This window comes from Sus scrofa, chromosome X, assembly GCF_054392235.1.
Source record: "Sus scrofa isolate SSC_HxYL_T2T_F1_AM1 chromosome X, Sscrofa_HxYL_maternal_Yorkshire_Landrace_v2.0, whole genome shotgun sequence".
NCBI classification, from domain to species: Eukaryota; Metazoa; Chordata; class Mammalia; order Artiodactyla; family Suidae; genus Sus; species Sus scrofa.
Genome location: NC_139401.1, coordinates 24,585,402 through 24,612,500, shown reverse-complemented (window position 1 = coordinate 24,612,500; position 27,099 = coordinate 24,585,402). Strand labels below are relative to the sequence as shown.

Below are 27,099 nucleotides of genomic sequence, written 5' to 3'. Positions count from 1 at the left end.
ATCACATCACATTCCATTTGTTACTATGGCCCTGTCTCATCACTCCCTCCCCTTGGTCAAGACTCTTTGGCCAGGGTCATTACATGGAGTCATACACACACTCTCCTGTCCAATTACCAAAACCATATTAGGGAAAAAAAAAAAAAGAAAAGAAAAGCAAGTGGCTTCTGAGGGTAAAATGAGTAAATGCAAGCACATACTGAAATATGCTTAGAATGCAAGATTATGGAAGGAGACAGACCCCATGATTTCTCATTTCAGGGGCCAAAATAGTTATGAAACCAGGAGACCATCAGCGTCTGATCAGCAATGTTGTGGTTTTCTCCTTGGGAGAACCCCCTCACAGAGAATAATAACCTAGAAGCAGAGATAACTAGCAACCAATAGGACAATGCTTCACAGAGGGTGCTCATTAGAATGGAGCAGAGTCAAGTCCACTTGGAAGAAGGCATCTAGCCGCTGGAATGGGCAGAAATGCACTTCAACATTTTAATCGATATTTTGGAGAAGACAAAAGAGGGAAGGCTAATCACAGCATTAGATCTGTAGAAGCCAAAAGGCTGGGCGCACAACAGAACCAGGATCCAAAATATCCATCGTGGGACGGTGATGGGCTGAGCACAGCAAGGGGAGATTTCACAGGGTTCACTGGAAGGTCTCTACCGAGGAAAGAACTGGTTGGCTCCCAGTACCCAGTCTACTTTTTTTTTTTTTTTTTTTTTTTGGGTAACAAAATAAGCTCTTATCTCCATGTTACTAATTTCCGGCCCATGAAATGTAAGGAGTGTTGGGTAGAAGTTCTGGGAAGGCTGCTCAAAGAACTGACGTGGCTGGGAAGGCATCCTTCTGACTCTTCAGCCTTTTCTCTGTCTTATAGCCTACGACTTAACAGTGGGTTAAACAGAACAGACACATAATTCACTACCCTGAGAAACACATGGTCATCTTCTCCCAGTGTCTCTTTTCTTCTTCTTATAAGGCTATCAGTCATATTGGACTAGGACGCACTGGGAGAAGATGGCCATGGGACCATGGCAGCAGAGACTGCAGCAATGCATTTACGGGCAAAACAACAGCAAGGATTACCAGAAGCTAGAAAAGGCAAAGAATGACTCTCCCCTACAGGTTTCCAAGGGAGGCTGCCCTACCATCAGACTTCTAAGCTACCTCCAGAACCGTGAAACAGTAAATTTCTGTTGTTTTAAGCCACACAGTTTGAGGTACTTCATTACAGCAGCCCTAGGAAACTAATACACTGCTAATGGAGTCTTACCTTAGATAAAAATAAACCACTTGGATTTCAAAAAACCTGGTAGGGCATGGCTTAGGAATTGTATGGGCAAAGAAATTATTATGTGTTTGAGTACACGGAACACTCAAAAAACGCATCAATGCTGTGAATATGGATACCAAGAAAGTTAATGCAACCCTAAAAAGACTTCAGAGACATTTACTACCTAGAAAAGTTGGCAGTGGCAGGTGTATTCTGCTCCACACAAGCGCAAATGAGAGCTTTCCAAGTGCTGCATGCAGTTTAGGGCTCCTCATTTTATCAGGACACCAAGTGTGGGCTAAGATCATCATACTGAAAGGAAAGCACTAGAGAAATGGTCGAAGATCTGGGGATACTTGGCCTAGCAGGGGAGAGCTTGGGAAGACAACTACCTTCAACTATCTAAAAGGTTTTCAAAAACAGGCAGAACCAGAGGAAGGGATCAGCCTAGCTTGGTGTAGTGCCATCGAGCTGAACTAGAACCAATGAGGGAGCCAAAGGGTGCAGATTTAGGCCAAACGTAAGACCTATTTAGCTAATGAAAATAAACTTTAAAAGTATATTGAAAGAAGCAACCCAAATGTCCATGAGTGGATAATTGGATAAATACATTGCAGCGTATCTCTTCACTGAACTATTACTTGGCCATAAAAAGGGATGAAGTCCCAACACGTTACAACATGGATAGAGCTCAGAAACGTTATGTTAGGTGAAAGAAGCCAGACACAAAATGTCACATGCTGTATGATTCTCTTTAAATGAAATATCTAGTCTAGGTAAATCCAGAGATAGGAAGCCGATTAGTGGTTTCCAGGTGCTGGAAGAAGAGGAGGAATGGGAGTGACTACTGAAGTGGTATAGGGTTTTCTTTTGGGGTGATGAAACTGTTTTGGAACTAGATAGGGATGGTGGTCATACCACGTTGTGAATATACTAAGTGCCACTGCATTACTGACTTTAAAATGGTTAATTTTGTTATGTGAATTTCACCTGAATGAGAATTTTTTAGAAAGATGAAAAAAAGTATATTGAAAAAGAAGGCTAGCATCTGCTTCATGGTAAGCGAATCTGTATGTAGAATTTAGCAAACTCTGCATCAAAAAACAAGCACAGGAAATCACAGCAGAGAACTCCACAAGATCCCTCATGATGAAAATCCACTGGAGGGTAACCAATGACTAGGGACAGATGTTTCAGATTTTCCATCCTGGTCCCAAGGTTCTCTTCCTATACAACTTAAGATTTACTGCCTTAAGAGACCACAACTATTTTCATGCTTTCATCTTATGCAGAAACAGACACCGTCTCACCTAGACGTGGCAACGTTCATACTGTCTCTAACCTACGTATTAAATCAACAATCCATCGGCCACAGCCATTTTGAAAGTGTAACACACAATGATGATGAGTATTTCCCCTCCCCCTCAAAGGCCAGAGTCCTACACGCCTGTATGATACACATATTCCATGATAAAAGATATTCACCATTTTACAACAGAGGATAATGTGAGAAACCCTAAGGGGGGGTCCCCACAATAGAAGTGGAAGTCATTCTATTTTCACTTTTTGGCTGCACTGGCGGCATGCAGAAGTTCCTAGGCCAGGGACTGAACCCACGTCTCAGCAGTGACGATGCCAGATCCTTAACTTGCTGAGCCACCAGGGAATTTCAGGACTGGAAATCATTTTAGTGCTTTCCTCTTAAGAAGCCTTCAAGAAATTTAGTTGAACAACTGAATAAAGGGCGCCACCATGGGGCTCCTGCCCCAGGGCCCTATTGTTTCACAAACTATTTCTACCACTGCCTGGGGTGTGCTGGGGGGGGGGGGGAGGGGGGGTTACATAGAGGTTTTCTCATTTCCACACCAAGAATGGAAATTTTAGTGAGAAAAAGTTTAACATCTAAGTTCTACAAAGAAAACCAAACCAAACCAAAGGAACTAATATTGTATTTTTGGTGAATTACATAAATACAGAATCCCCCATGGGTTCAGCTCAGAGCCACACAGACTTGGCCCTTAATTAGTCAAAACCAGGGAGTTCCTGTCATGGCTCAGCAGTTAACGAACCCGACCAGGATCCATGAGGATGCAGGTTCGATTCCCGGCCTCGCTCAGTGGGTTAAGGATCTGGCGTGGCTGTGGCTGTGGCCGGCGGCAGTAGCTCCGATTCCACCCCTAGCTTGGGAATCTCCTATGCCGCGGGTGCGGCCCTAAAAAGGAAAAGGAAAAAAAAAAAAAAAAAAAAGTCAAAACCCTTAAAATAAGATATACTAAATTATTTATTTTCTAACATGGGTAAGTTTTGTCTCTATCATCAGTGTGAAAAAGGGTTCTATTTACTTGGGAACTTTTACGTACACTAGAGTTTTCATTCCTGCATTTATCTGCACTTCTTGTGCAGCAGAGAATGCCCCGAGAGTATATTTCTAATAACAGCGATTTGTATACTATTAAATTGCCAGGAACCTTCACATATGTTGTCAAGGTTGATGGTAAAGCACCTGTCTCTTACTGTGCCAGCCTCATCCTCACACAATAAATCTACTCTCATTTAGTGCGTGGTTGCAGTTGGCTTGAGTCCTTTCCAGAAGTGACTTGGGGTATGAGAGCTGGCTCTTTTGCTGGCTCCTGTTGCCAGAGTTAGGAGAAAGAAAGCTGGGATGATTTTGTTCCCAGGGTTTTAGAACCATCAAACCTGACAACGTAGGTGAAGTCCCCACTAGTCAAGCGCTAGGCAAGTCTAGTGCTTCTGTCCCAACGGCTATTTACAAATGCCTGTTTTTGCCCACAGATATTAATTTTATATAATCTGGGTAATGTTAAACTAGCTTTATAAATAAGGAAATGTCCTGCTTCTTGCTATGTCCCTAGTCCCTAGCAAAGTATCTAGGATATAGAAGGTGTTCAATAAATTACTATTAAAGTAATGTCTGACACAGCAACCCAGAACTTAAGAACCAGATCAGGCATAATGCTGCAAAATAGACCCTTTGGAAAACTCTACGGTAATTACAGAGATTCTGTCCATCACACCACTGATTCTGGAGCTTCCCCGGAAGTCATTCTAGAAAGATGCAGCCTTTCCCTCTTACTAGGAAAGTCCAGGAACCTCATGAATAGAACTAAGAAATTCTCTTCTCATCACTAGCAACTGAAAAAGGACTGCAGAAGAGCGGGCTCAGTTCCACCGTCAAGGTCTCTGTGAGGAAGGGCAATGGGCCAGGATGCTCTGAACCTCCAATTACTCCCCAGGGTCATATTCTGAGTCGGAACATGGCCCAAGGAGCTAAGTCAGGAAAGCTTCTCCCTGGGAAGAGGAGTCGATAACCTTGTAAATGCCTGCCTAACATGCTACTATTCTCAGGACAAGAAAATGAAGGGGGGGAAAGTAGTTCAAATTGCCTGGGTTGGTTCATTCATTCTAAAAAAAAGGATCATAAATGTTAAAAGATGATCTGATGTATTAAATCACTACCAGTAACACCATCAGCGTTTACTGGAAGGTTACAGATCTACTTCCTTTTACTTTCTCTCACCAAGAATGGAATCCTAAGACTGGCTGACTTTCTAAGAAGTAATTCGATTTTCAGTGAACTTGACTTGATGAGCTAGATATTTAGTAAGTCTCAAAGGCAGCATGGGTTCCTGAAGCAAGGAGATTCTCCTGGAGTCTACAACTCGATTGATGAGTCACACTAAATATATATGCTCCTGATCTTTTTCTGCACCTGCTGATGCAAGTCTTGGGATGAGGCTGACGTAGAGAGAATCTGCTATAACAGCTAATTTTTACTTACGTGTTCTGTATTTTTATTTAAATCTACATGCTACTTCACTAATTACCAAAGATACACTAAATAAGGCAAGGAACATTTTATACTTATCAAATGAGTTAAAAATGAATGAATAAAAATGCCCAAATGCTGCAAAGGCAGTGGTAAAACTGGTACCTATGTTGGGATAACCCGCTAAGAAAGCAGTGTGGCAACACGAACCATGACCACTTGTATTTACACTTGGATATGTACTGTTGGTAAGCAATACTTCAGATACCAAAACGTAATTTAAGCAGGAAACTATTCATCACAATTTTCTAGCAAAGGGACAGTGAAAGGAGCCTAAAATGTCCAATGAGAGGAGTGGTTAAATTTGTGTTTAAAAGTTTTAGTACTGAAAAATAAGTAGCAATGCAGACATATGCTCAATAACAGACAGATACAAAAGCGTTATCTTCATTATGATCGAAACCGCATAAAAATCCTACAGATATGCAAAAGAACAAATGAATGCACAGCAATGGTGGTAGCCATTTGTGGTTCTTACCTTCTTGCTAAATTCTGTGAAATGACATATTATCTTAAAATTAAAATAAAAAGCCACCAGGATGTCAAAGTATTTTCTGAAAACCTGCCTGTGTATCAAACCTTTTCAGTGAAAAGATCTGCAGTCAAGACTTGGTTATAAAACTGGCCTGTGAGTTAAAAAATAAGTAAAATAAACAACAGGTTCCCTATTCTCACTCTCTTGTCACCCAGATCCTTACAAATCCTCAGACCAGATGAATTTGGAAACTGAGGCACATCTCAGTCCCGGATCAGTGAGAGAGAGGGCGCATTATCATTTTACACGTTCTCAGACAACCGAGAGCAAGTCCCGCTTAACCATGGTTAGCCTGGAGTTTGCTAGATGCCCTTAATCACAAAACCCTCTTGGCCTGGAAGATCTTCAAACACCCCTCTCCTCAGCTGGGGAAATGCTGCTTGGGTCCATGACGCTCCAAGGGGGCGACAGGGAGAAGGCATCTTAATCACCAGGAAGGAGTTTCCAGACTGTGCTCCCCAGATGGGAGTCACCAACAACTGCGGATAAGTCTGCCTTATCCCTCAGGTGCACGTGCTGTGGTGGGGAAAACGCTTGAGAACTAAAATGGAGTCCTAGGCAAACCAAATACGCCTTTAAGGTTCAGTTGTGGGAGGTTTCCTGGCCCTTGCTTGCAAAGGGAGTTCTGATCTAGTCTGAAGATAACAGCAGTTTCTACAAAAAGGGGTGGCATCTCTTCTCTGTAACTAAGAAGTGGCCACCAGAGATACCTGAGAAACCCATATGGCAACCAGTCAGTTTCCCTTTTAGATATAAACACGTGCTGTTCATGATGTCAAAAATAAAACATACGTCTTTTTGAAGCCTGGATATTTTCTTAAAGACATATGCGTAGCAGTAGGGCATCACCACAGGGCAAATACCAAACAGCCCTCACCCCCCGCCCCCCACCGAGTTCTTATGAGACTGTTACCTCTGGCCGGAGTGTAGCTTTCATGCAGACTTGGCAAAGAGGTCCATTTCGGGAAAACTGAAGGGGAAGGTGCCGAGTTCGATTTCGACATGTGGGCTCCTCACAAATCAGCCAGCCCTGGAGAGAAAAGAGGGCACTTCAGTCCTATCACCACCACCAACGGTACACAGAGAAAGCCTTTTGTGATCAAGACAGGCTCACTTCATTCCAATCTTCCTTAGACATTCTGAAATTGCCCCCTACCCTTCTTTCCCGACATGTTAATTCGATCCATGACCCAAACTTAAAAAGGTAACTCATGAAGTTTAAAAAAAAAAAGATCACAAGATGTTATTCCCTTTTCTGAAAAGAAATCCCTCCCTCCAACCCCGACTACATCAAAACCTCCCAATAAAAACTTTTATGATCACATGCAGCACGTAAACCGATGGGTTTTAGTTCACTAGCAAAGACCACTACCACGCAGAAATGAATGACTTTCCCAAAAGCCGAGTGACTACTGACTAGTTGCTTTAAGTGCTGTGATCAGTTTTTTTCAATGGGCACACACTTACTTTATAGGTTTGTTGTTATGATGAGATACACTTAGAGGGCCTAGAACTAGCTTTGGCATAAAAGAAACACTGACCAGTAGAAGTAGTTAGTTCATTTTAAATGACCCCAGATTATTTTACACATGTTCTCTGGAGGCACAGAACTGGCTGCAATGTTTTCAAGACAATCAACTGACTACTCTTCTGCAGCGGTTTCGAATAGCCATCGCCCACCTCTCTGGCCTTTAGAACCCTCTTCTCACTTTCCCCCTTCAGTTACTCTCCCTCGCTCACTTGCTCGTTTGAGTTTTCTGGCAGAGACGTGCTAACAATACGGTTGCCGTCTTAAATCTGCGCTACATTCTCCATAAGACATGTCTGTTAAAGACGGAATCCAGGACTCTCCATGTGGGGTTGAGCAAAGCTCAGGTGCTCATACCAAGGCACCAGGGCCTGTGGGCTTTAGTGCCACATGTATTAGGCATGAGGAGCCTCAGGCAAACGAGGGTGAAGCGCTGGGGTTCCCACCTGGGGAGCCGCAAGAGGGACCTGACTGCCTTTGGGTGTTTGGAGTGTCTGGCAAGGCGGACCTGTTGAACTGATCTTGAAGAGTAAGCAGAGGTTTGGTAGGTGGAGAAGACAGGAGAGACAACTTAGGAAGAGAGAACATGAGCCCAAGAAAGAAGGCTAGAGAGAGCGATGTGTGATATGATTGTGACATGATGAAGAAATGGGCCAATGACATGTTTAACCACATACCCGTGTTTCTAAACTGAAGAACCTGTCGGTCTTTCTCCCTGGAGAAGAGCAGAATACACACAGATGTTGCTCTAATTACGCCAGGGACGTTCACCTGCCACTCAGTGATGCTGCCATGTGGCGGGAAACCAAAGCTGCGGGATGTCCCCACTCACTGTGACCTCGTGCCTCTTCTGGCAAGTAGCGACAACCAAACTCAAGGGCAAGTGCCCAGAATCCACTCTTCCACCTCCATTTGTGGCTTTCACACCCAGGGTGTGTAAAAACTGTAAAACTTTATGACTGAAAGAAAATATGCTGCCTTTAAAGACTATAAAACTTATCTGATCAAGACATCCACAGTATACTTCATTCTCGCCTTCGGTCAACGGGTTGAACTATTTTAATATTTAATGTCAAGTTTTCAGGTAGAAGGCCTTAAGGAGCCCTTATGAAATCTTTAACATATTTATATAAATATTAAATTAATATTTAATATACTAAACATTGTGGGCAATAGTCAAAGAGCCTGCAGGCACACAGCTTCAGGAAATTACAATCTAAACAGGAAAGCAAGGTCCACACACACACAGACTAAAAGCAATTCACTACGGTTTGGCTGTACGAACCAAGTTGTAAGGTACCAGCAAGAAATGCTAACTAACATAGGGAAGGGCTGGAGCCCTGTGGGTTCCACCCATCTCAGACACACAACTACTACCACAGCAAAAGCCCCAGACAAGAAGAATCAGTGGTTCTGAGTCACAGGCAACCATGTATTCCAATTCCTAGAGCCTATTACCACATTTTCTCGAAGACACATTTTTACTCACATTTTAATATTTATGAAACGCAGATGCATTTACAATTGACATGTACATTTAATGGTGTATTTATGGTTCCTCAAAAAAGCTATTAAGTCAAGCATGCAGCTCACAATTGATAGCCCCTCAGTAATAATAATAAAAAAACCCCCCAAGATCCTTTGGTTTGGCCTGTTGTGGGCATGGGGGGAGATGGAGGGGTAGTGGGTCTGACCACAGCACCTGGTGTTGCATTTTAAATGTAGCCTATAAAACTAAAGGTGAGACTAGTTGTTTCTGGAAGTATCCATTTAGGCACATTAATAAAGGAAACCAAGTATGAAAATTGCTGGACTGAACCACTCCATTATCATTCATTTGGGTCTATTACACTGTATTTGCTACCTGAGGGTTTACACACTTGGGAATATCTATCAGTTAACATTCACAACTAGATGCGGTAATTCAATTCTAAACAAAAATTTTAAAGAGGCAAGCAGATAGGTCAATTATCATGTTTTGAGACAATAAAGTATTAAGTACCCGAATACAATCTCGAAGTTAAAATTACTTTTAAAACACAATGTTCAAAGAGCTACAATTCTTTTCAGATGTTTTTGAAACTTGATTCTGTCAATTTATCACAACTTCATGACTCACTAGGTGAGCTGCCAACCAGGGAGATGCTAAATTGTCACCTCACCTGTTTCTAAAGCAAACACCCAACTCTATCTCTGACAGAATTAGTAACTAAATGTCCTTTCAAATCATATAGAAAACAGATAATATAATTTGTCTAGACTTCCTACCAGTTATAATTAACATTAAAGAGGTCTTTTCTTCTTTGTCACCTCTCTATTCAGTACTTATTTGGGTTTGTTTGTACTTACTATCTGTTAATCTCCCTTTACAAATGACAACAATAACTAGTGCTATTATGCATGGAAATTAAACATGCTGATAACTGTGTGAAGGGAACTGGGGCTGAAAAAAAAATATGAGAAGCCTGTAACTCTTTATGCCTCTTGTTTTATTTTGATAATTAAGCTTTTGGTCATGGTGTATTTTAAACAAAACTCTTCTATGGGGGAAACAGGCCCTAACCATAATCAATATATGCTTTGTTTCCATTCAGTTCTGTCAAGTACATTTAGTTAACCCTTTGTTCCCCCAGCAAATACTGACTGACTGTGCTAAACGTACTTTTCAAGGAACATGGGTGCTGTGAAAAATCAATATTCCTGGTCTTTCAAAATGTTCCACGAAGAGGCAAATCTTTCCATTACAAGATCCTACAGTGAATTTTGCCTCATGAATTTTACCATGAGTGGTAAAAACCAAACAAATGCAAATACTAACACTGTATAAATTCCCTTTTAATTATCACTCACAAGGACAAAATTAAACTTATTTTCATTTCTCATGTTAGGAAATAACATACAGCCCAAAGGTACATCGCTGAGCCAATGGAAGGGGAAAATTTTAATAAAACGTAGTTCTTTGGCAGTCCAACCTATAAAAAGGTTTGGGGTTTAAGTAAAAAACAAACCAAAACAAACAAACAAACAAACAAAAAACCAACCAGAACCACTCTAAGGACATCTGCCATCCAAATATATCACCTTATTATGCAACGCCACATGTAAATGCCCAATTGTCGTAACCAAGAGGAATAAGGTCATTATGTTTTCAGATGGCGACCTTAACCATGTTTATAAGTAGAAGGTTCAAAAGAGGTGAAGCCAGCCTGTCCAGTGGCAAAACAAACTTTGACCAAAACATGCAAAGCTCTGTCATCTGTTACTTTAGTCTCAGCATCACTAATTCCTTGAAATCATTGTGTATGAAATTGTGTCAAATGCTGATTGGTTCTGATTGCTAAATTATATTTCTGAGGCCTCAACTAAAATGGTTTCTGTCTGCACATGCTAAAAAGGGATCGATTTCCGCTTGTAACTGAGGCGTTCCTGGTAGTTGCACCTTAAACACAAATTGCTATTCATTTGTGTACATTTGTATTTTTAGAAGGACGCACACACAGAAATCACCCAGACCCAGAAATGTGGTGCAGGGGAGGCATTCAAAAACATCTTTTGAAGAAATAAATGGAAAGAATAGAAGCAATAAAATAAGAATGCACAGGCGCAGGTTTATGAAAAATAGTAAGGGTCTAAAATCCACAGGGGAAATAAAATTCACAGTAGTTTTCATAGTCTTGAGTCCAATATATGGTGAGTCTGTCTCCCATTTCTAGTCAGTCACCAGGTCTGTCCAGCTGCTTTCTAGTCCTGTTACCATCAACCCCAGCCAAGCCCAGACCTCAAAGCTGACCTACTACAAGAGCCCCCGCCCTGCCTCCTTTCCCCGACTCTCTCCCACACCCAACGCACAGACCTGCCAAGTGTACCTCCCCAGGGCCTCTGGGCTCCCATCCCCCAATCGGACACCTTCCATCAAGGATTAAGAACCGCACGCTTGGCTCCCATTCCTCCTTTCTCAGCATTCTCTTATGCAAACTCTCCCCACGACAGTGTTGGTTTTCTCAGTGTCCTCGCTGCTTCGTGCCTGCTGCCTCCTCCTTGAGCATCACTTTCATTCCTCTCCGGTGAAATTTCCCACCCCTCAGGGGCTTCTCCCTCTGGCCCAGCTAATGCTGAGCACACTCTGCTTTGCACGATCCCTGAACCCTCTTCTTTTACTTAAACTGGATGGGCAGGCCCTCGGGGAACCATCCATTTTGCATTTGGCAGTACCCCCCTCACGCGCCCACAGTCTCCAGCACAAAAGTTCACACTCAGTGAAGAATATGGCATTGAGGTTATGAAAAAGGGCACTGGCGTACGGTCCTTCCTATGTACTAACAGGTAATTTTGTTTAAAATCATTGAACTTCCCTCCGAGCCTCGGTTTCCTCGTCTATCAAACAGGAGGTAATACTGTTTACCCTATCAGAGTTGTCCAGATGATCAAATAAGAAAGCGCACACAAACGTTCAGGCAGTGTCAAATTTTGTTCTTATCCTCCACATGCTGCTAGTGCTGGGGAACATCAGTGCTGGGCTCCAGCTGACAAGGGACCATTAAAGATGCACTCTTCAGGGAGTTCCCGTCGTGGCTCAGTGAAAACGAATCAGACTAGCATCCGTGAGGAGGCAGGTTCGATCTCCTGGCCTTGCTCAGTGGGTTAAGGATCCGGCATTGCCGTGAGGTGTGGTGTAGGTCGCAGACGCGGCTCAGATCTGGCGTAGCTGTGGCTGTGGTGCAGGCCAGTGGCTACAGCTCCAACTCGACCCCTGGCCTGGGAACCTCCGTATGCCACAGAAGCGGGCCTAAAAAAAAAAAAAAAAAAAAAGATGCACTATTCCAATCAGGAAAGAGGAGCCTGGTCAGTTTCCACCTAGTGTTATCCCCAAATGGAGAATGACAAAGAGCGATAACCAGTAAGATCAGGCGGAGTTGTTTCCCAATTTGACTGCAGAAGAGTACAACTATGCAGTCAACACAAGGGAAATTTCCATGTTTTTCCCAGTAAAACTATACTGGATCTCAAGTTATAGATGGCAGAACAGACAGTGAGGGGAAGTGCTTTATTTTCGGATTCACGGAGATTTTCAAGAGACAACACAATATAGTACTACAGTGACGTATGATTTAGTTTAAACTGTAATGGCTCTCCAGGAGTGCGGTGACAGGGTCACAGGGCGACGCCTGCCAGTACGCGTGCTCTTCCAGAGTTCATCATATCATTACTATTTTTCAATAATGGCCGCTAACAGCTCCTCTTTCCAAACTATATGCCCTTTGAGAATACCAGACGCTCTTTTCGCCCAAAACCATTTATAAATGTTCTAGGGTTCCCTTGCAGTCACATTTTTCTGTCACAGAATTATCCCTAGTGTAAAAATGGGTCTTCTTATAGACAGTGCACAGTGTGGGCCCACAGCTGCTTTTGAAGAATGACATGTTGTGATTTGGGATTTCCAGAAATATCAAAAAACAAATTGCTTTCTGACCCACATTTGCACCCAAAACTGGGCGAAAATTTTCCTAAGATCTCCAGGGGAAGTTTTAACAGGAACATAGTTTTGCTTTTAACGTTAAATCTTCTACGCTGCAGTCTGCTGGCAGGTCAAAGAGCGATTATTAACTCTCAGAGAGGAGCCATGGTAGGAGAAGAAAGAGCAAATCAGGAAAAATACATACATAACCTAACCGTTCACCAAAGTTAATACAAAAATATTTTTTAACAAAATTATCAAACAAAACAGAAGTGGAAAGTGCCTTGTTGGTCAATGTAAGAATTTTAAATATTATTAAAATTGATTTTTAAAGTAAGACATGTCTTTAAGTGAAGAACAGTCACATGTCATTTCATCCAAGTTATTTGAAACTTATTGATCTTATCATTTGTGCAAGCACCAGGCTCTGCCATCAGTTTGCTGAAAGGATAATGGAGCACTCCCAAACTGTTATGATAGGTTAGATGCAAACAGTGCTCCTCATTTAAACACACTGAATAGCACTACAAGTGGACAAATTCCACCCTGAGCAATTGTATATTACATGATAAATTAGCAAGTTGCTCTGCTTTGCCTCACATCAAATCCAATACCATAGCCTTGCTATTTTAATTTGCAATCAAGAGGTTGAGCATCAGAAGATTTACGTACCTGAGGTACATTAAAGAGCCCCATGCGGGCCATCTTCTCCTGCTATACTGTGAGCAGAGAAAGCCAACAATTACCAGCAATTTTATTTTACCACTGTAGGACAATACTAGAACAGTTAAAATTGTCTCTGTGCAAGCAACCGGGGAAAATATACTTAAAATCACTTTATATGGAAAATTACGTTTTGGGGAAAAAAGTTCAATGGAGGACATGTTTCTTTCTGTATGGGCAGCTAAAATCTCTCTTAGTATATTCAAGCCTATTCTATAAAATACGCTCCCTATTCATCCAACTCAAAAGCTAGCTACATTCTTAGGCTATAATAGGTCACAACTAAGTACATGCTACCTTGCTTCAGGAATAATTTTGCTTTGTCTGTCAACTGTCAACAAAGCACAAAGAGCTCATGCAACCCAGTCATGTACTGTGGATGTTAGAGATCTAACAAAATACAAATAGTAAGAATACAAGACTTCCAAGCCGCCCTGCTTTCACTTTACACGAGAAACTGAAAGCATTTTCCTCCCCGCATTCTATTAATCTCTGTTGTATTACAAATCTTTTCACAAAAGACTCTTTTTTCCCTATGTGAAGCTACCAGTGACTTGGGGATGTAATATTCCAACCATGATAAATGTCCAACTTTCTAACATGAATGGTTATAAATGGATGTGTCAGTTAAGGCAAGGAAAGAAGAAGGAAAAATGGCTACGCTGATGCTTACATTAATATTTTAGTGATGGGAGTCCCCATCATGGCTGAGCGGTAACGGACCCAGCTAGTATCCTTGAGGACGTGGGTTTGATCCCTGGCCTTGCTCAGTGGGTTAGGATCTGGTGTTGCTGTGGCGGTGGTGTAGGCTGGCAGCTACAGCTCTGATTCGGCCCCTAGCCTGGGAACTTTCATATGCTGCAGGTGCGGCCTAAAAAGACAAAAAAAAAAAAAAAAAAAAAAAATTTTTTTTTTTTTAGTGACGAAGCCTCTAAGAAAAATTGTTCGTTATCCAAAACTGCTCCTGCCTCTTAAGTCCTCACTCTTGCAAAAACATCACCTTTGGTGTGGACACACACTAACCAGTAAGCTTCAAATGTTAAGTCTTGGTTTCATAAATATGTACACAGAAAAAAAGACTGGAAGGAAATACTCTAAAAAGCCATGACTGGTTATTATCTAAATTTTCTACAACAAGGGTACATACTGTTTTTATAATCAGGACACTGTTATTAATGAGCGAACAGACAGTTTTGCCAAGAGGGTTCAATACGAATGAACCTCTAAAACACAGGAAAAACATTTTGCGCTTTATCATGTGTTTTGTTGTTTCCAAGATTAACTTTCAGAGAATGGGCTTATGGGGGAAAAGGCTCATGAAAAATAAAATACATATTTTGGGGGGGCCGCACCCGAGGCATGCAGAGGTTCCCAGGCTAGGGGTCGAATCAGAGCTGCAGCTGCTGGCCTACACCACAGCCACAGCAACACAAGATCTGAGTCTCACATGCGACCTACACCACAGTTCACGGCAATGCCAGATCTTTAACCCACTGAATGAGGCCATGGATCAAATCTGTGTCCTCATGGATGCTAGTCAGATTCGTTTCCACTGAGCCACGATGGGAATTCCCCAAAAATATTTTCTTTAAAACAATTCTTTTACTATTAGAAATTATGAAAATAGGTCAATTTAAGCACATAAGCAGTTTCCAAGTAGAAAGTGGCAGGGCACATATTATCGGTATTAGAATCATCTATGAAATTAAGCCACTCACTAAAATGCACACAACCTTATATGGAATATGATTTGAATACTTGACGATATTGCGTCTCCGAAGGGATGTAATAAATCCGTTTTAAAGAGAAGTGCTTTGTTCTCCACACCCCCCTCCCCTGTCTTTATTCAGTGTACACATGGATCAGTTCAGATGTCCAGGGTAGGAATCAAACAAAAAAATTTAATCAGGAGGGCATGCCTAGAAACTTACTACTAGCAGAGTTTCTTTTCTTTGCTCAAGTCTAGCTAACGTAATTTTTATTTTCTGTTTGTTTGCAGGCTAGTATTTATCGGTATGGTTTAATGTGATATACCTTTGGGTACTGAACAACAAATGTTAAAACTGAACTATCTATGCAATTGCCTCAAAGGGCATCTTAAAATCAGAACGGACTTCAAACCATCACCAGGCAATGTTTGTTCATTTAACTTTAATTATTTTCTCCTTGAGAATGGTACTAATGAAACTGAATATCTTTCATGGTTTCGAAGGGCCGTTTGAATAGTCTGTAAACAGAACTAAGGGTAGACAAGAGATCTGGCTGAGCCAGGGGGTTGCTAGGTGATGTAGAATGTAAACCCACAAACTTGTTAAGGTCTGCTTTGCTTTCATGCTACTTTCACACACTCTCAAAAGTTTTGAGAATTGATTTTTCAGGTGGCCATTTAAAAAAAAAGAAGAGACTCCCTCCCTCCTAAATTCTCCTCCAGATGCTCTGCCAGATTCAGAAGAGAGGAAATCCATCTGACCTTTGGCTGTAACCTGGGAAACTTCTGCTTTTACAACAACGTAGAGTCATGATTTTATGACTGCCCATCATCTAAGAAGCAAATCCACAAAAGTGGACTTTCAAACTTCCAAACAACATTTCTCATCTTTTCTTACTCGATTTGGAATAAAATTAAGATTTCCCTCCCGAAAAGAAAAAATTGTGATCACAGCTTAGACGGATTTGGGGCACAAAACCCACAACCCCATGGCAAATACCTCAGCACCGATTACCATCAAGACAGACCTCTCGCTTTAGCCCTCACGGCTCCCTTCTGGCCTATGCCACGTCTGCCCGCCTATGAGGCTTCTCCCTTCCGCCCCCTCCCCCAAGCTCCTTTTTAAGTAGCTGATCAGAGATTGTCCAGTAAGAGCACTTTATTAGATCATCAGCCAGAGGGGTTCACAAGTACTGAGAGCAATGGGCTCAAATGCGGCACATCAGTTTTAATAGACCAGGGGCTACTAGTAAACTGCAGATACTGCTGAGAACTTTCCATGCACTGAACTCTTGAAAAAGCACCGTCTCTCCAGCTTAAATGCAGCTGCCTCTTTCAATGCCGCAAATGGGTAAATTTGACAAAAAAGCCACCATTAAGACTACATGAAAGGCTCAAGACAACATCCTTTCAATGCTTTGTACTTCAGTAATCAGATGTACTTACTCACCCCCTCCCCCAAACCCGATCAAGAACTATTTCTGAATGGTAGGAAATAATTCCACTTTGTACATCTTTTAGTTAATCAAGACTTTCTATTCAGCAATTTGACCTTTTGTTCAAAACAGGATTATCAGTTTTTTCGCCAGTTACCAAGGGCGACTCGCATGGTGAACATAATTGCAATAATTTGCAAAACACCATGGCAACCCACATTACAACTAGGTAAATACTGGGCTTTTGTGCTACATTGTTATTTTCAGAGATGCTGAAGTCAAAGAACGAATGACAAATGAACACAAAATTTATATTTGCTTTGTCTCAAAAGAGAAGAAAATTGATAACAAGAATTGGGGGGAAACCGACTACAGCTGTAATTTCTAACTTGATTAATTAGGATGGTAACAGTCCTTAACAGTATATTCAACAAACAGCCCTGACTTCGTCTCTCCACCCACCTCTGTCTATACCACTACCAGTATCTCCCCCACCCCAGACAAATTTTTTCAGCTTGGAGAACAAACATCCCCCATTTGCTCTTTTCTTCAACTTAATGGAATCCTTAATTGCAGAATATTGTTCTCCTGCTCTTCACGGCAATGAAAACGGAGAGAAAGGAGGAGAGTGCCAGGGCAGACAGAGAGCTACAGTCATTTTTTTTTTTCCTGCCTCTTTTGGACACCCCAGGCCCAATGATGAGACGGCATTTTTCTGGTATCAGCAGCTGTTTCGTAGCAGACAATAAAGTAAAAACTATTTAGCTTTGCAGAAAAGCCACTTCTTTCCTCTTGGCAAGACAAGGTAAGTCTACACAGCGAGATGAAGTTTCAGAATTTAAATGCCAGAATGGAAGATGAGAAAATGATAACAACAGCAACAAAAAACCCATACATTTTTTTCCTGTAAAGAAATTATTAACTGTAGCTCTGTCCAAAAAGCTGGTGAAATGCATGTGTTTGCTATCTAGGGAAGATGTTTCAACCATACCACCCCTGTGCTGAAAACCACTTTATACTCAGCCCAATTCACAAAACAATCTAAAAATATAAACTCAGTACTCAGAAATTAATACAAAAATCAAGACCATATTTTTCATAGACATAGTCTCAAAAATGATTATTATCCTCTTTTCTGTAATAAATGTGATGATTAGAAAAGTTACATCAGAACTGCTTTACTTAGGTGTGAAAGGCAGGTTCGACAAGGAGCAGTTTTTTCTAAGAGGCGCAAATCCTGCTATAATGCCTAGTTTTTTGGAAATTATCAAAATCGACTTTCCCATGTTAAATGTAATGCTTGGGGATGAGAAAAGAAAAATACACAGAAAGGGGGTTGCAGAAGTTATACCGCCGAGCTCTCGAAAAATAAGAAGCACCAAACTCACTCTTAACGCAGCCCAGCCTGCTTTCCTCCATCTGCTTTTAACAAGGCAGAGCAAAAGCACTCTCTCAAACGATCTGCATATACAGTCCCCCGAACTTCTGAAAAATCAAATGAACCTGATGCTATAATGGGTCCATTCTTATTTTGTCAGGGCTGAAAACTCCCAGACAGATACCTAAGATTTGGCTTAGAGAGATCACAATACAACATTCTTCAGAATATGCCTCCGAAATTACAGATACTGTGATTTCTCCGGAGGAGTAGAAATCAAAAGAATGTGACACATTAACTCCTTCTCAGTCACTGACAACCTCTTTATACTTGGAAAATATATTTTATTTTCTGGCTTAGTTCATTGTGAATTTACCATACCCATATTAAGTGCATTCCTATCGAAAGCCCAAATGTGGAGAGGAAATGTATCTTTTAATGCCAAATGATAAAGGGTTCAAGAAGCCTTTAGTACTTTTTGATCAAATAGACTTGATGATAGTTCAAAAAGTGGGCCTAAAATCATCATGACACTTGAACTTCTTTAAAAGAAAAAAACAAAAAAAACAAAACCCTTACATATAAATGAAATATTTTGTAATCGAGAGTTTCCTCACTTCTAACATTTACTTAGTATACTAGTTCCCTCCTGCCCCAACCTTTTGGGGCTTCTGTAGTTGCAGTGTTTTTCCCTTTCTCTTTCCTTTTTTTTTTTTTTTTTTTTTTAAATCCTGCTCTCTCTTTTCCCCCAACTGGATAGGACACTTCCTGACTTCTATTTGTCAACTGCAACATTCGGCTCTCTCTATAATGCCAGTAAATTACCCAAATCTCCAAAGCAGGAATGGCAAACATCTAGCAGGTGGACTGCAAGCCACCTCCAGCTCCATGTCCACAGGTGATGCAGGATGAAGACTGGCCCTGAAAATGAAACCCACTGCTACCTCCACCCTGATTCTTTCTTGATCTAGAATTCTCAATGCTGGGCGCCTAGGGAACGTTATGACACAGATTGCTGGGCACCAATGAGAGTTTTTTGAGCCAGCAGGTCTCAGGGCAGGGCCTGAGGATGCACATCTCTAACAAGTTCCCAGGTGATGCAACAGTCGCTGCTGACCGGGGGACTAGGCTCTGAGAAGCACCCGTCTGCAGTACTGAATGGGCAACAGGATTTTAAAAAGCTCCCCAAGTGATTCCAATGTGTGGCTATGGCTGAGAGTCACTGTCCGTGTTATTCTCATTCTCTCTTGTTCTAAGGAAACTACTGGTTATTATCTTCTAAAGAACGAACTTTATAAACAGAACTGTATTTAAAAAAAAAATCCTCCCTCTCCATTCTTTCTCCTTCAACATTTACTCTTCCTTTAGGTACTACTGATGTGATTCTCTCTTTTACTCTTTCCAGGTTCTCTGTGTGCCATTAGAATTAGCAAAGCCTCATACCATATGTAATTCTATTACAAGAACTGACCAAGTCCTCCCCAATCTACAACAGGTATGTAGCTTAGCAGTAGTCTTCCCTTAAACCAATATCCCCTTTACTCTAGCGTAGCAGTACAGTCCCTACAACATCAAGTGTGCTTCACTTAGGAACACAGAGTTTTCGGCATGCTGGTAAAAATCGTGTCTCAGAAAGCAAGCGCAATTCTATCTTTGACAAGTAATATGAAATAATGTAGTTGAACCCTAAATTTAAAAGTTGGAAGGAACTTTAGAGCTCTAGTTTAATCCTTCACATTCTATCCAAAGAAAATAAGTCCCAGGAAAAAGTAAACTCATTGCACGCTGTCACAGCAATAAGCTGCAAGGCCACTTGGGTCTCTGAACTAGCCCGGTGCTCTTTGCTCTCTGTACCTACCTACTCTGCCTAGTGCTTGAGCCTGTAGCCCTAAGTAGGTTCCTGAGCACCTGAAAGGTGGCTAGTCCAGACTGAACTGTAAAATACAGCACAAGTTTCAAAGACTTAGTCCAAAAAAGGCAATATAAGGTATCTAATTGACCTTTTAAGTACTCATTAGAGACTGAAAAAAATTTGGAAAATAATGGGTTAAGCACAATTTATTATTATACTACAAATAACTATCTTCTCTTATTTTAAAAAATATAAGAAACATACTATATACACTATTTTAAATCTTGTTTTCTGCTTAAAAGTAGACGAAATCATCCCCTATAAGCACATATACACCAGTAATGGCGGCACAGAGTCGTACTGTATGAGTGTAATAGCGCAATGAGTCCTTTTCTGATTAACAATCAGGTTGTTTTCAGTCTCTGTTACCAATAATGCTGTTCAGCACCTTGGACAACATTCGCAAGTCCTGTACATCTGCAAGGAGAGATAACCAAATTGAGTTAAAAGGTTATTTGCTGAGTCAAAAAGGTATCTTCTTTTAAAATTTTGAAAGATGTCACCAAATTGTGGTCCAAAGGGGGCGTGCCAGTTTCTACACTGACCAACTGCCTTCCCCACACCCTTTCCTATGCTACTATTCTCGAACTTTTGGTCTCTATCATTCTGATAGGTGGGAAATGATATTCATTTGAACCTCTGAACCTAAGCGAGAGCCATTTGCGTTTCTTCTTCTATGAGCTGCTTGTTCCTGTCCTTTACCAACTCATTTTTCTACTAGGTTATTGGTGTTATTCTCCTTGATTTGCAAGTGTTTTCTATGCGAAGGAAATTCATCCTTTATTTGGGGCAGCAAATATTTTCCCTTATTCATTGCTCCTCTTTTGACTTCATGGTGTGCACGTGAGTATGCGTGCTTAACTTTTGCCCTGAAGAAATTTTTATTTGTTAATTTGTAGTCAAGTTTATCAATTATTTTTCCTTCCCAACTCCAAGATTATTAAAATAATCTTGTGGCACAGTGGGTTAAGTATCCAGGGTTGTCATTGCAGCAGCTTGGGTGATTGCTGTGGTGTGGGTTTGATCTCCGGCCCAGGAATTTCCACATGCCACAGGTGCAGCAAAACAAAAACAAAAACCTATTACTTTTATAGTCCCCCCCCCCTTTTTTTTTGCTGTTTTAGGGCCACACCCTCGGCTTATGGAGGTTCCCAGACTAGGGGTCAAATCAGAGCTACAGCAGCTGGCCTGCACCACAGCCACAGCAACTTGGGATCCGAGCCGTGTCTGCGACCTACACCACGGCTCATGGCAACGCTGGATCCCTGACCCAATGAGTGAGGCCAGGGATCGAACCCATGTCCTCATGGATACTATTTGAATTCATTTCCACTGTGCCACAATGGGAACTCCTCGTTTCATTTTCTAAGTTGAAGTTTTTGACCCATCTTCAATTTGTTTCAAAGTAGGCAGCAAGGAAGAAATTCAACTGTATTATTCCCCCCAGATGACTGTTCCCTACTGATACACACCACCCTTTATGTAAGACTAAATGCAAACTTTTACGTCTATTTTTGGACTTTCTATATTAGCTCCATTAAAATCAGGAGAGCACCAAAAGATTTTAATTACTCTAAACTCCTAAAAATTTTAATAAATGGCAGGTCATCTTCTTTTCGTCTTAGTTTTTTGGTTGATTTCATTGAGTTTTCTAGGTTTGCATGGATCTGTAAACAATGATAATTTACCTCTTCCCCTTCCAATTTTATTTACTATTTCTTTCCCTTGTCTAATTACAATAAGTAATACTTTCAAAACTTGGTATTTATCAACTTTTTTTTTCATTGAGATATCTCTAGTATCAGACGTTCCAAGAACCTAGTCTGTGAACCCTCAAACTAAAAGCCATCAAAGGATCTCTGCAACTGGAAAAAAATTATATTAACATTACTATAGACCTTTTGACTCAGAAAGCCTAAAATCAACTTTGGAGCTGAATTTAATTTAAACATAGTAGATGTTGACTAAATACTAAAATGGTTCCTTTTCTATTTGGGGAATTAGTCCTCTTAAAAGCTCCCTTCCCTAACACAAGTCTTCTTATCTAATCACTTCTCCTGTCTCTGCTCTAAGGAAAAAGAAATGAACTTGGAGAGATCTCAACTATGGCAGTTTCAGTCTCTTCCTTCATAAAGAAGTCTATACGTTATCAGGCTAGATGGTTGAAAGGCCTGTTCTAGCACAAGACTCCTCTAATTCTGTGACAATTTTAAAAAATAAACATGAGGTTCGCTATAAGTCTTCATGATTTATCCATAACTGAGGTTAGAAAATACACATTCCGGAGTTCCCGTCGTGGCGCAGTGGTTAACGAATCCGACTAGGAACCATGAGGTTGCGGGTTCGGTCCCTGCCCTTGCTCAGTGGGTTAACGATCCGGCGTTGCCGTGAGCTGTGGTGTAGGTTGCAGACGCGGCTCGGATCCTGCGTTGCTGTGGCTCTGGCGTAGGCCAGTGGCTATAGCTCCGATTCGACCCCTTGCCTGGGAACCTCCATATGCCGCGGGAGCGGCCCAAAGAAATAGCAAAAAGACAAAAAAAAAAAAAAAGAAAATACACATTCCCATCACTGAACACATTTCCTCTTAACCAAACCTCATTACTCTACCATTATTAAGTTAGGATTTCATGTTGTTATTGTCTTCATGCAACTGCTCCTGACTGAGTAATAAGCCTCAGTGAATATCTAGAGAAGTGGTTATTAAAGTGGTCCCTGGGAGTTCCCATCGCGGCGCAGTGGTTAACGAATCTGACTGGGAACCATGAGGTTGCGGGTTCGGTCCCTGGCCTTGCTCAGTGGGTTAAGGATCCAGCGTTGCCATGAGCTGTGGTGTAGGTTGCAGGTGTGGCTCAGATCCCACGTTGCTGTGGCTGTGGTGTAGGCCGGCAGCAACAGCTCCGATTCGACCCCTAGCCTGGGAACCTCCATATGCCGCAGGAGCGGCCCTAGAAAAGGCAAAATAAAAAATAAATAAATAAAGTGGTCCCTGGACCAGCAGCATCAGCATCAGCATCAGCTGGGACATGTTAGAGAAGCAAACTCTAGACCAAGAATCAGACACTGTGGGGGTGGCGCCTAGCAGTCTGAATTATAGCAGGTCCTCCATGGTGTGGCCGTGATAAGTGGGCATGTATTTATACAAATAAGACAATAAGCAGAAATCATGAGGCTAAAGAGGACACTATCAAGGTGTAAAACATATAGAAGCCAGTCTGAGGTAGAGTGTTAGAATGACAGAAGAAAGGGGAAAAAAATACTATATATAAAATCAGCTACTAATCCTGACATTTGCCCATTATGCTACTCTTCTCAAAGCTCAAGATATTTTATGCCCTTTCAAATAATTAGATTATTAAGGATTTGAATATATACATTCCCAAGACCTACAATTTCTAAATTGTAGGAAGCATAAGGAAAGAATCCTTGAGGAAAATATTGTCCACCTTAACAGATGTTTTCATGTGTTAGAGAAACAGGTTCAAAAAAACCCTTCTTTTGATTCAGCTCCCCAGCCCTCCTGACCTTGCTCTCTGAATCATCTAACTAGCCTCTGAATTTATGTTCACATCTCATCCATCTGCCGTAAGCCTGATGTGCCTCCCATGGAGGCTGAGATGATTTTAGCAGGCCTGGCCATGTGCTAGCCAGTCAGGCCCCTGCCCCACTTGTGAGTCCATTCTGGAGCTTAGGAGATGCTGGTGGGAAAAGATTCTCTTTAGCTCTTCATCTGATGTTTCACATAATAAAACTAACGAAAAATGTGACTTGGCTGCATAAGTACAGTCACTTAGTGCACCTCCAGGAAAGCAGGCAATGGGGCTGGAGGAGGCCATTAATTAACTACAACCAGCGAAGTCTCTACCTAATCAACTCTCCTTCCCTGGGAACATGCTCAGAAGGCCCTGTATATTAGATGCCAAGCAGAGAGATTGACATCCCCGCATGGGGGACTCCAAACTATCTCTGAGGAAGGAAAGCCTTTTGGTACAGAATGGATTCTATAAATTCCGTGGAAAGGAGAGAAGGTCTAAGATACTTGGCTAACTGGCTACAAACTGACACACAGTTACCGAACACAAAGAGCCACCAGCGTCAAGGTGGTCAACCATCTGAAGCATTCTGCATGACAGTGAGAGGAGGAAGCCTCCCCACCCTACTGCTACATTTACTGTATGGCAAGAACATTCACGACAACGCAAGGCACCTGGATCGGGGACACCGTGCTCACGTGTCTGGCCAACTGACTCCCTACGCAGAAAAGATTCGGCCTTTATCCAGCCCTGCTTCCATCCTGGCTGCCTGCACCAGGAATATCAAAACCAAAATAGTATTTGAAGTGACTTTTAAAGAGAAACTCTGCCCTCGCCCTCCCACGCACCAAGAGAGTTGAAATTTTCACATATTTGTAGGAATTAAATGTATTATCAAATAATTAATTCAAACACTTCTTAAGGGCAAACAACATGCAGCACCTGTATTTAAAATATCATTCTGACTATATTTTGGAGGGATGATTATTTTCATCTGGGAGACGTGGGGTGCAAGAGAGTGAGCTTGACTAAGAGCTGGAGGCCCAAACGTGCCAACAGAAAAGATTAAGGGTATTTCGAGGATGGAGGAAAGAAGGGAAGAGGATGAAGAAGGGGAGAGCAGAAGGGCATCCACAGGCCAGTCCCTCAGCCCCCGAGGGCGGGGACCCTATTATTCAGCTTGGAACCCCTAGGGCCTGGAGTAAAGTGTCCCACACCATAGGAGCTGAAGAAAGGTGCTTTCCATTTTAAACTGCTGGAATTCAACTCTCTGCGATCAAGAGCAATTCCAGTGGCTGAATATTCTAGCTTCCCTCAGGCCAGGCTGCTGGTGAGACTCCAAAAGCTGTTCCTTTGCAGGAGGCCCATAAAGCAGCCTTGTGGCAAAATGGAACAGCAGGAGCCAATTCAAAGCTTTCCCCTCACCTCACCTGGAGAGCCTTCAGGTGTGCCCCCTTGGATACAGAGGTAACACCTACCCTCCCCCTCTTCCCTGGGATAATCCCCGTAAAGACCTAGGAACAGGTGTAATTCGCACGCAAGTGCATTCGGGTCTTAATTCCTGACAATACACAGCGTAGCACTTGTGGGCTTTTCTTCTTGAAGGCATATTTAAAATATTTCATCAGAATGCCAAGAAGCCATTGCCTGGTGATGGATTACTGAGGGATCCATTTTACTTGGAACATGGAAAACAGCTCATCTTCTCTATGTCCTTTTCACAGCAGACAACTCAGTGATGATTACATTAATTAAATATTGACTAGATAAGCAAAATGTAAGTTTTCTTGGCGTAAAGATAAATGGCAAGTGAAATTACATTTTTAGGAAGATTATGCTTGACGATAAATGGCAAGTGAAATTACACTTTTAGGAAGATGATCCTTGAAGGTGAAAACAAATTCCCATCATCCACTTTCTAACCAGGCTTTTCTGCTAGAAATCAGAGTTTTCAGAGAATTCCAAGTCATTGTGACTCAAGCCTCTTCTCGTGGTTTCTCTAATTAGGTATACAACTCTGGGAAGCATACACCAGCGTGGGAAGTAATGCCGCATCTCAAGGTCTTATCCCTTGGTGATTTTCAGTTCCATCGGACAAGGAGCAGTTTATGAAACATTGTAGAAGTATGTAAGCCCTGTCTGAAAGCTCCCAAACAATCCTGAACATCATCTATGCTGGCTGAGGAATGAAAATATGAGAACACAACCTTCCACTAAATAACCAAAATGACTCTCCCTGTTTGCCCATGAAGAGAAGCCCGGCATTATTTAACCTTTTCCCTAACATGGACAACATTAAAAAAACACTTTTCTTATGAATTTAGCAGACTAAAAGTAAGCTTGAACTGGAAATGCCACAGAGAACTGCCATTATGTTCATAATTCAACTTTGTGTTATTCAATACAACCTAAGGGGTAGCTTTTGTAGAGCACAAAATATGAACTACACATTTCTGAAAGGTCATGGGAACACTAGGAGATAAGCATAAAGCGAATTAGCGAAAATGAATTCAGTGCAGATTTTTACATTAGAAGTCAAAGTTAATACAGTTTCTTACTAACAAGGTACCATCGATCTCTCAGAAATGGTGAGCTGTAACATTAAAATATCTTGCTATTTCAGATTTTTCCCTCCACAAGGCATATAAAAGGTTCTCCCTTCCCTCTGTGTGTACAATTTGTGGTTTGCCTTAAAAAAGTAATTTACTGAAAATGCGTTTTCCTTCTTATTAAGAATCCTAGTGACTTAACAGCTAAAAAAAGTAGAATCTATGAGAGCTGAAAAAGATGTAGCTGGATACTAAATTTTATTTTTATTACCATTAAAAATATATATTTTCAAAGTCACTATAAAAACGTTAATGTAAATTAGTTCTTTAAAAAGAGCATGCATGTATATTTTTGGATAAAGTAAAACCTTAAACTTTGTAAAGGTTTCGTGTATTAAAAAAATACAGAAAGTCATTTCAAGTAGAAAACTAGCTTACATAACAAACACACTAAATTAAAACCTCAAGGCCAAGGAGACACAAAGGAAAGACCAAGTTCTTCTAATGGCATTTGGGAGCCAGGAAGCCATGGTACAAATGAGACTAGAATTTTCTAAGACACTCTAGGTCAAAAGGATACTCACTGGAAGATTATTTCCAAGCTAAAAACTTCATGAAATAAATAAAAACAAAGAGGGTAACACACTGTAATTCATAGAAAACTGGAGGATGTTTCGTGCATATTTTTAAAAAACGCACTAAATTGGTAAGGGGTGAGAAACGACTCTTTTTATTGGCAAACCTACTAACCTACCCCCCCATTACTGAGTACGTGATAGACTTGAATAAAAATTTTAAATGTCAAAATGATTAAATCACTCACACAAATTTAAAGACACAAAATCAAAACAGCTTACTGAGGTATTGATTATATAAAATAAGTACGAAAAAATTTAAATTAATAGCTCCAGATATTTTGTTTACTGTAGCTTCATACTCAATTAGCTCATAATCTATATTAATACTTTAAATCAAATGGAAAAATTATTTGTCATTAAGACAGTACACTTGGGCAAGCCTAGTCTACTTTACTAGTCTATTTTAAAATAATTTAAGAAATAAAAAGTATAAAGATAAAAATCTTAATACACAGTTTGGTAAAGTTCAAGTCAGTCTTTGAACAACACGTTTATCTATCCAGTAAAGCTTGTGTTAATGCGATGTAAGAGTTTGGCAAATTCAACTTTAATGGAGCATAAAAGTGCTTTTGCTTGAAAGTGAGATC

General features: G+C 41.1%; 1 protein-coding gene across 4 annotated transcripts in view; it reads right to left on the bottom strand.

The window, feature by feature from the left end:
- Positions 1–27,099, bottom strand: part of POLA1 (DNA polymerase alpha 1, catalytic subunit) — a 303,907-nt gene that overhangs the window by 96,943 nt on the left and 179,865 nt on the right. For all 4 annotated transcript variants that reach the window (XM_085008764.1, XM_085008765.1, XM_021080571.2 and 1 more), the window contains exon 35: positions 6,569–6,685. In XM_085008764.1, coding sequence (XP_084864890.1) covers positions 6,569–6,685 — 117 coding nt within the window. The remainder of the gene's footprint in view (positions 1–6,568; positions 6,686–27,099) is intronic.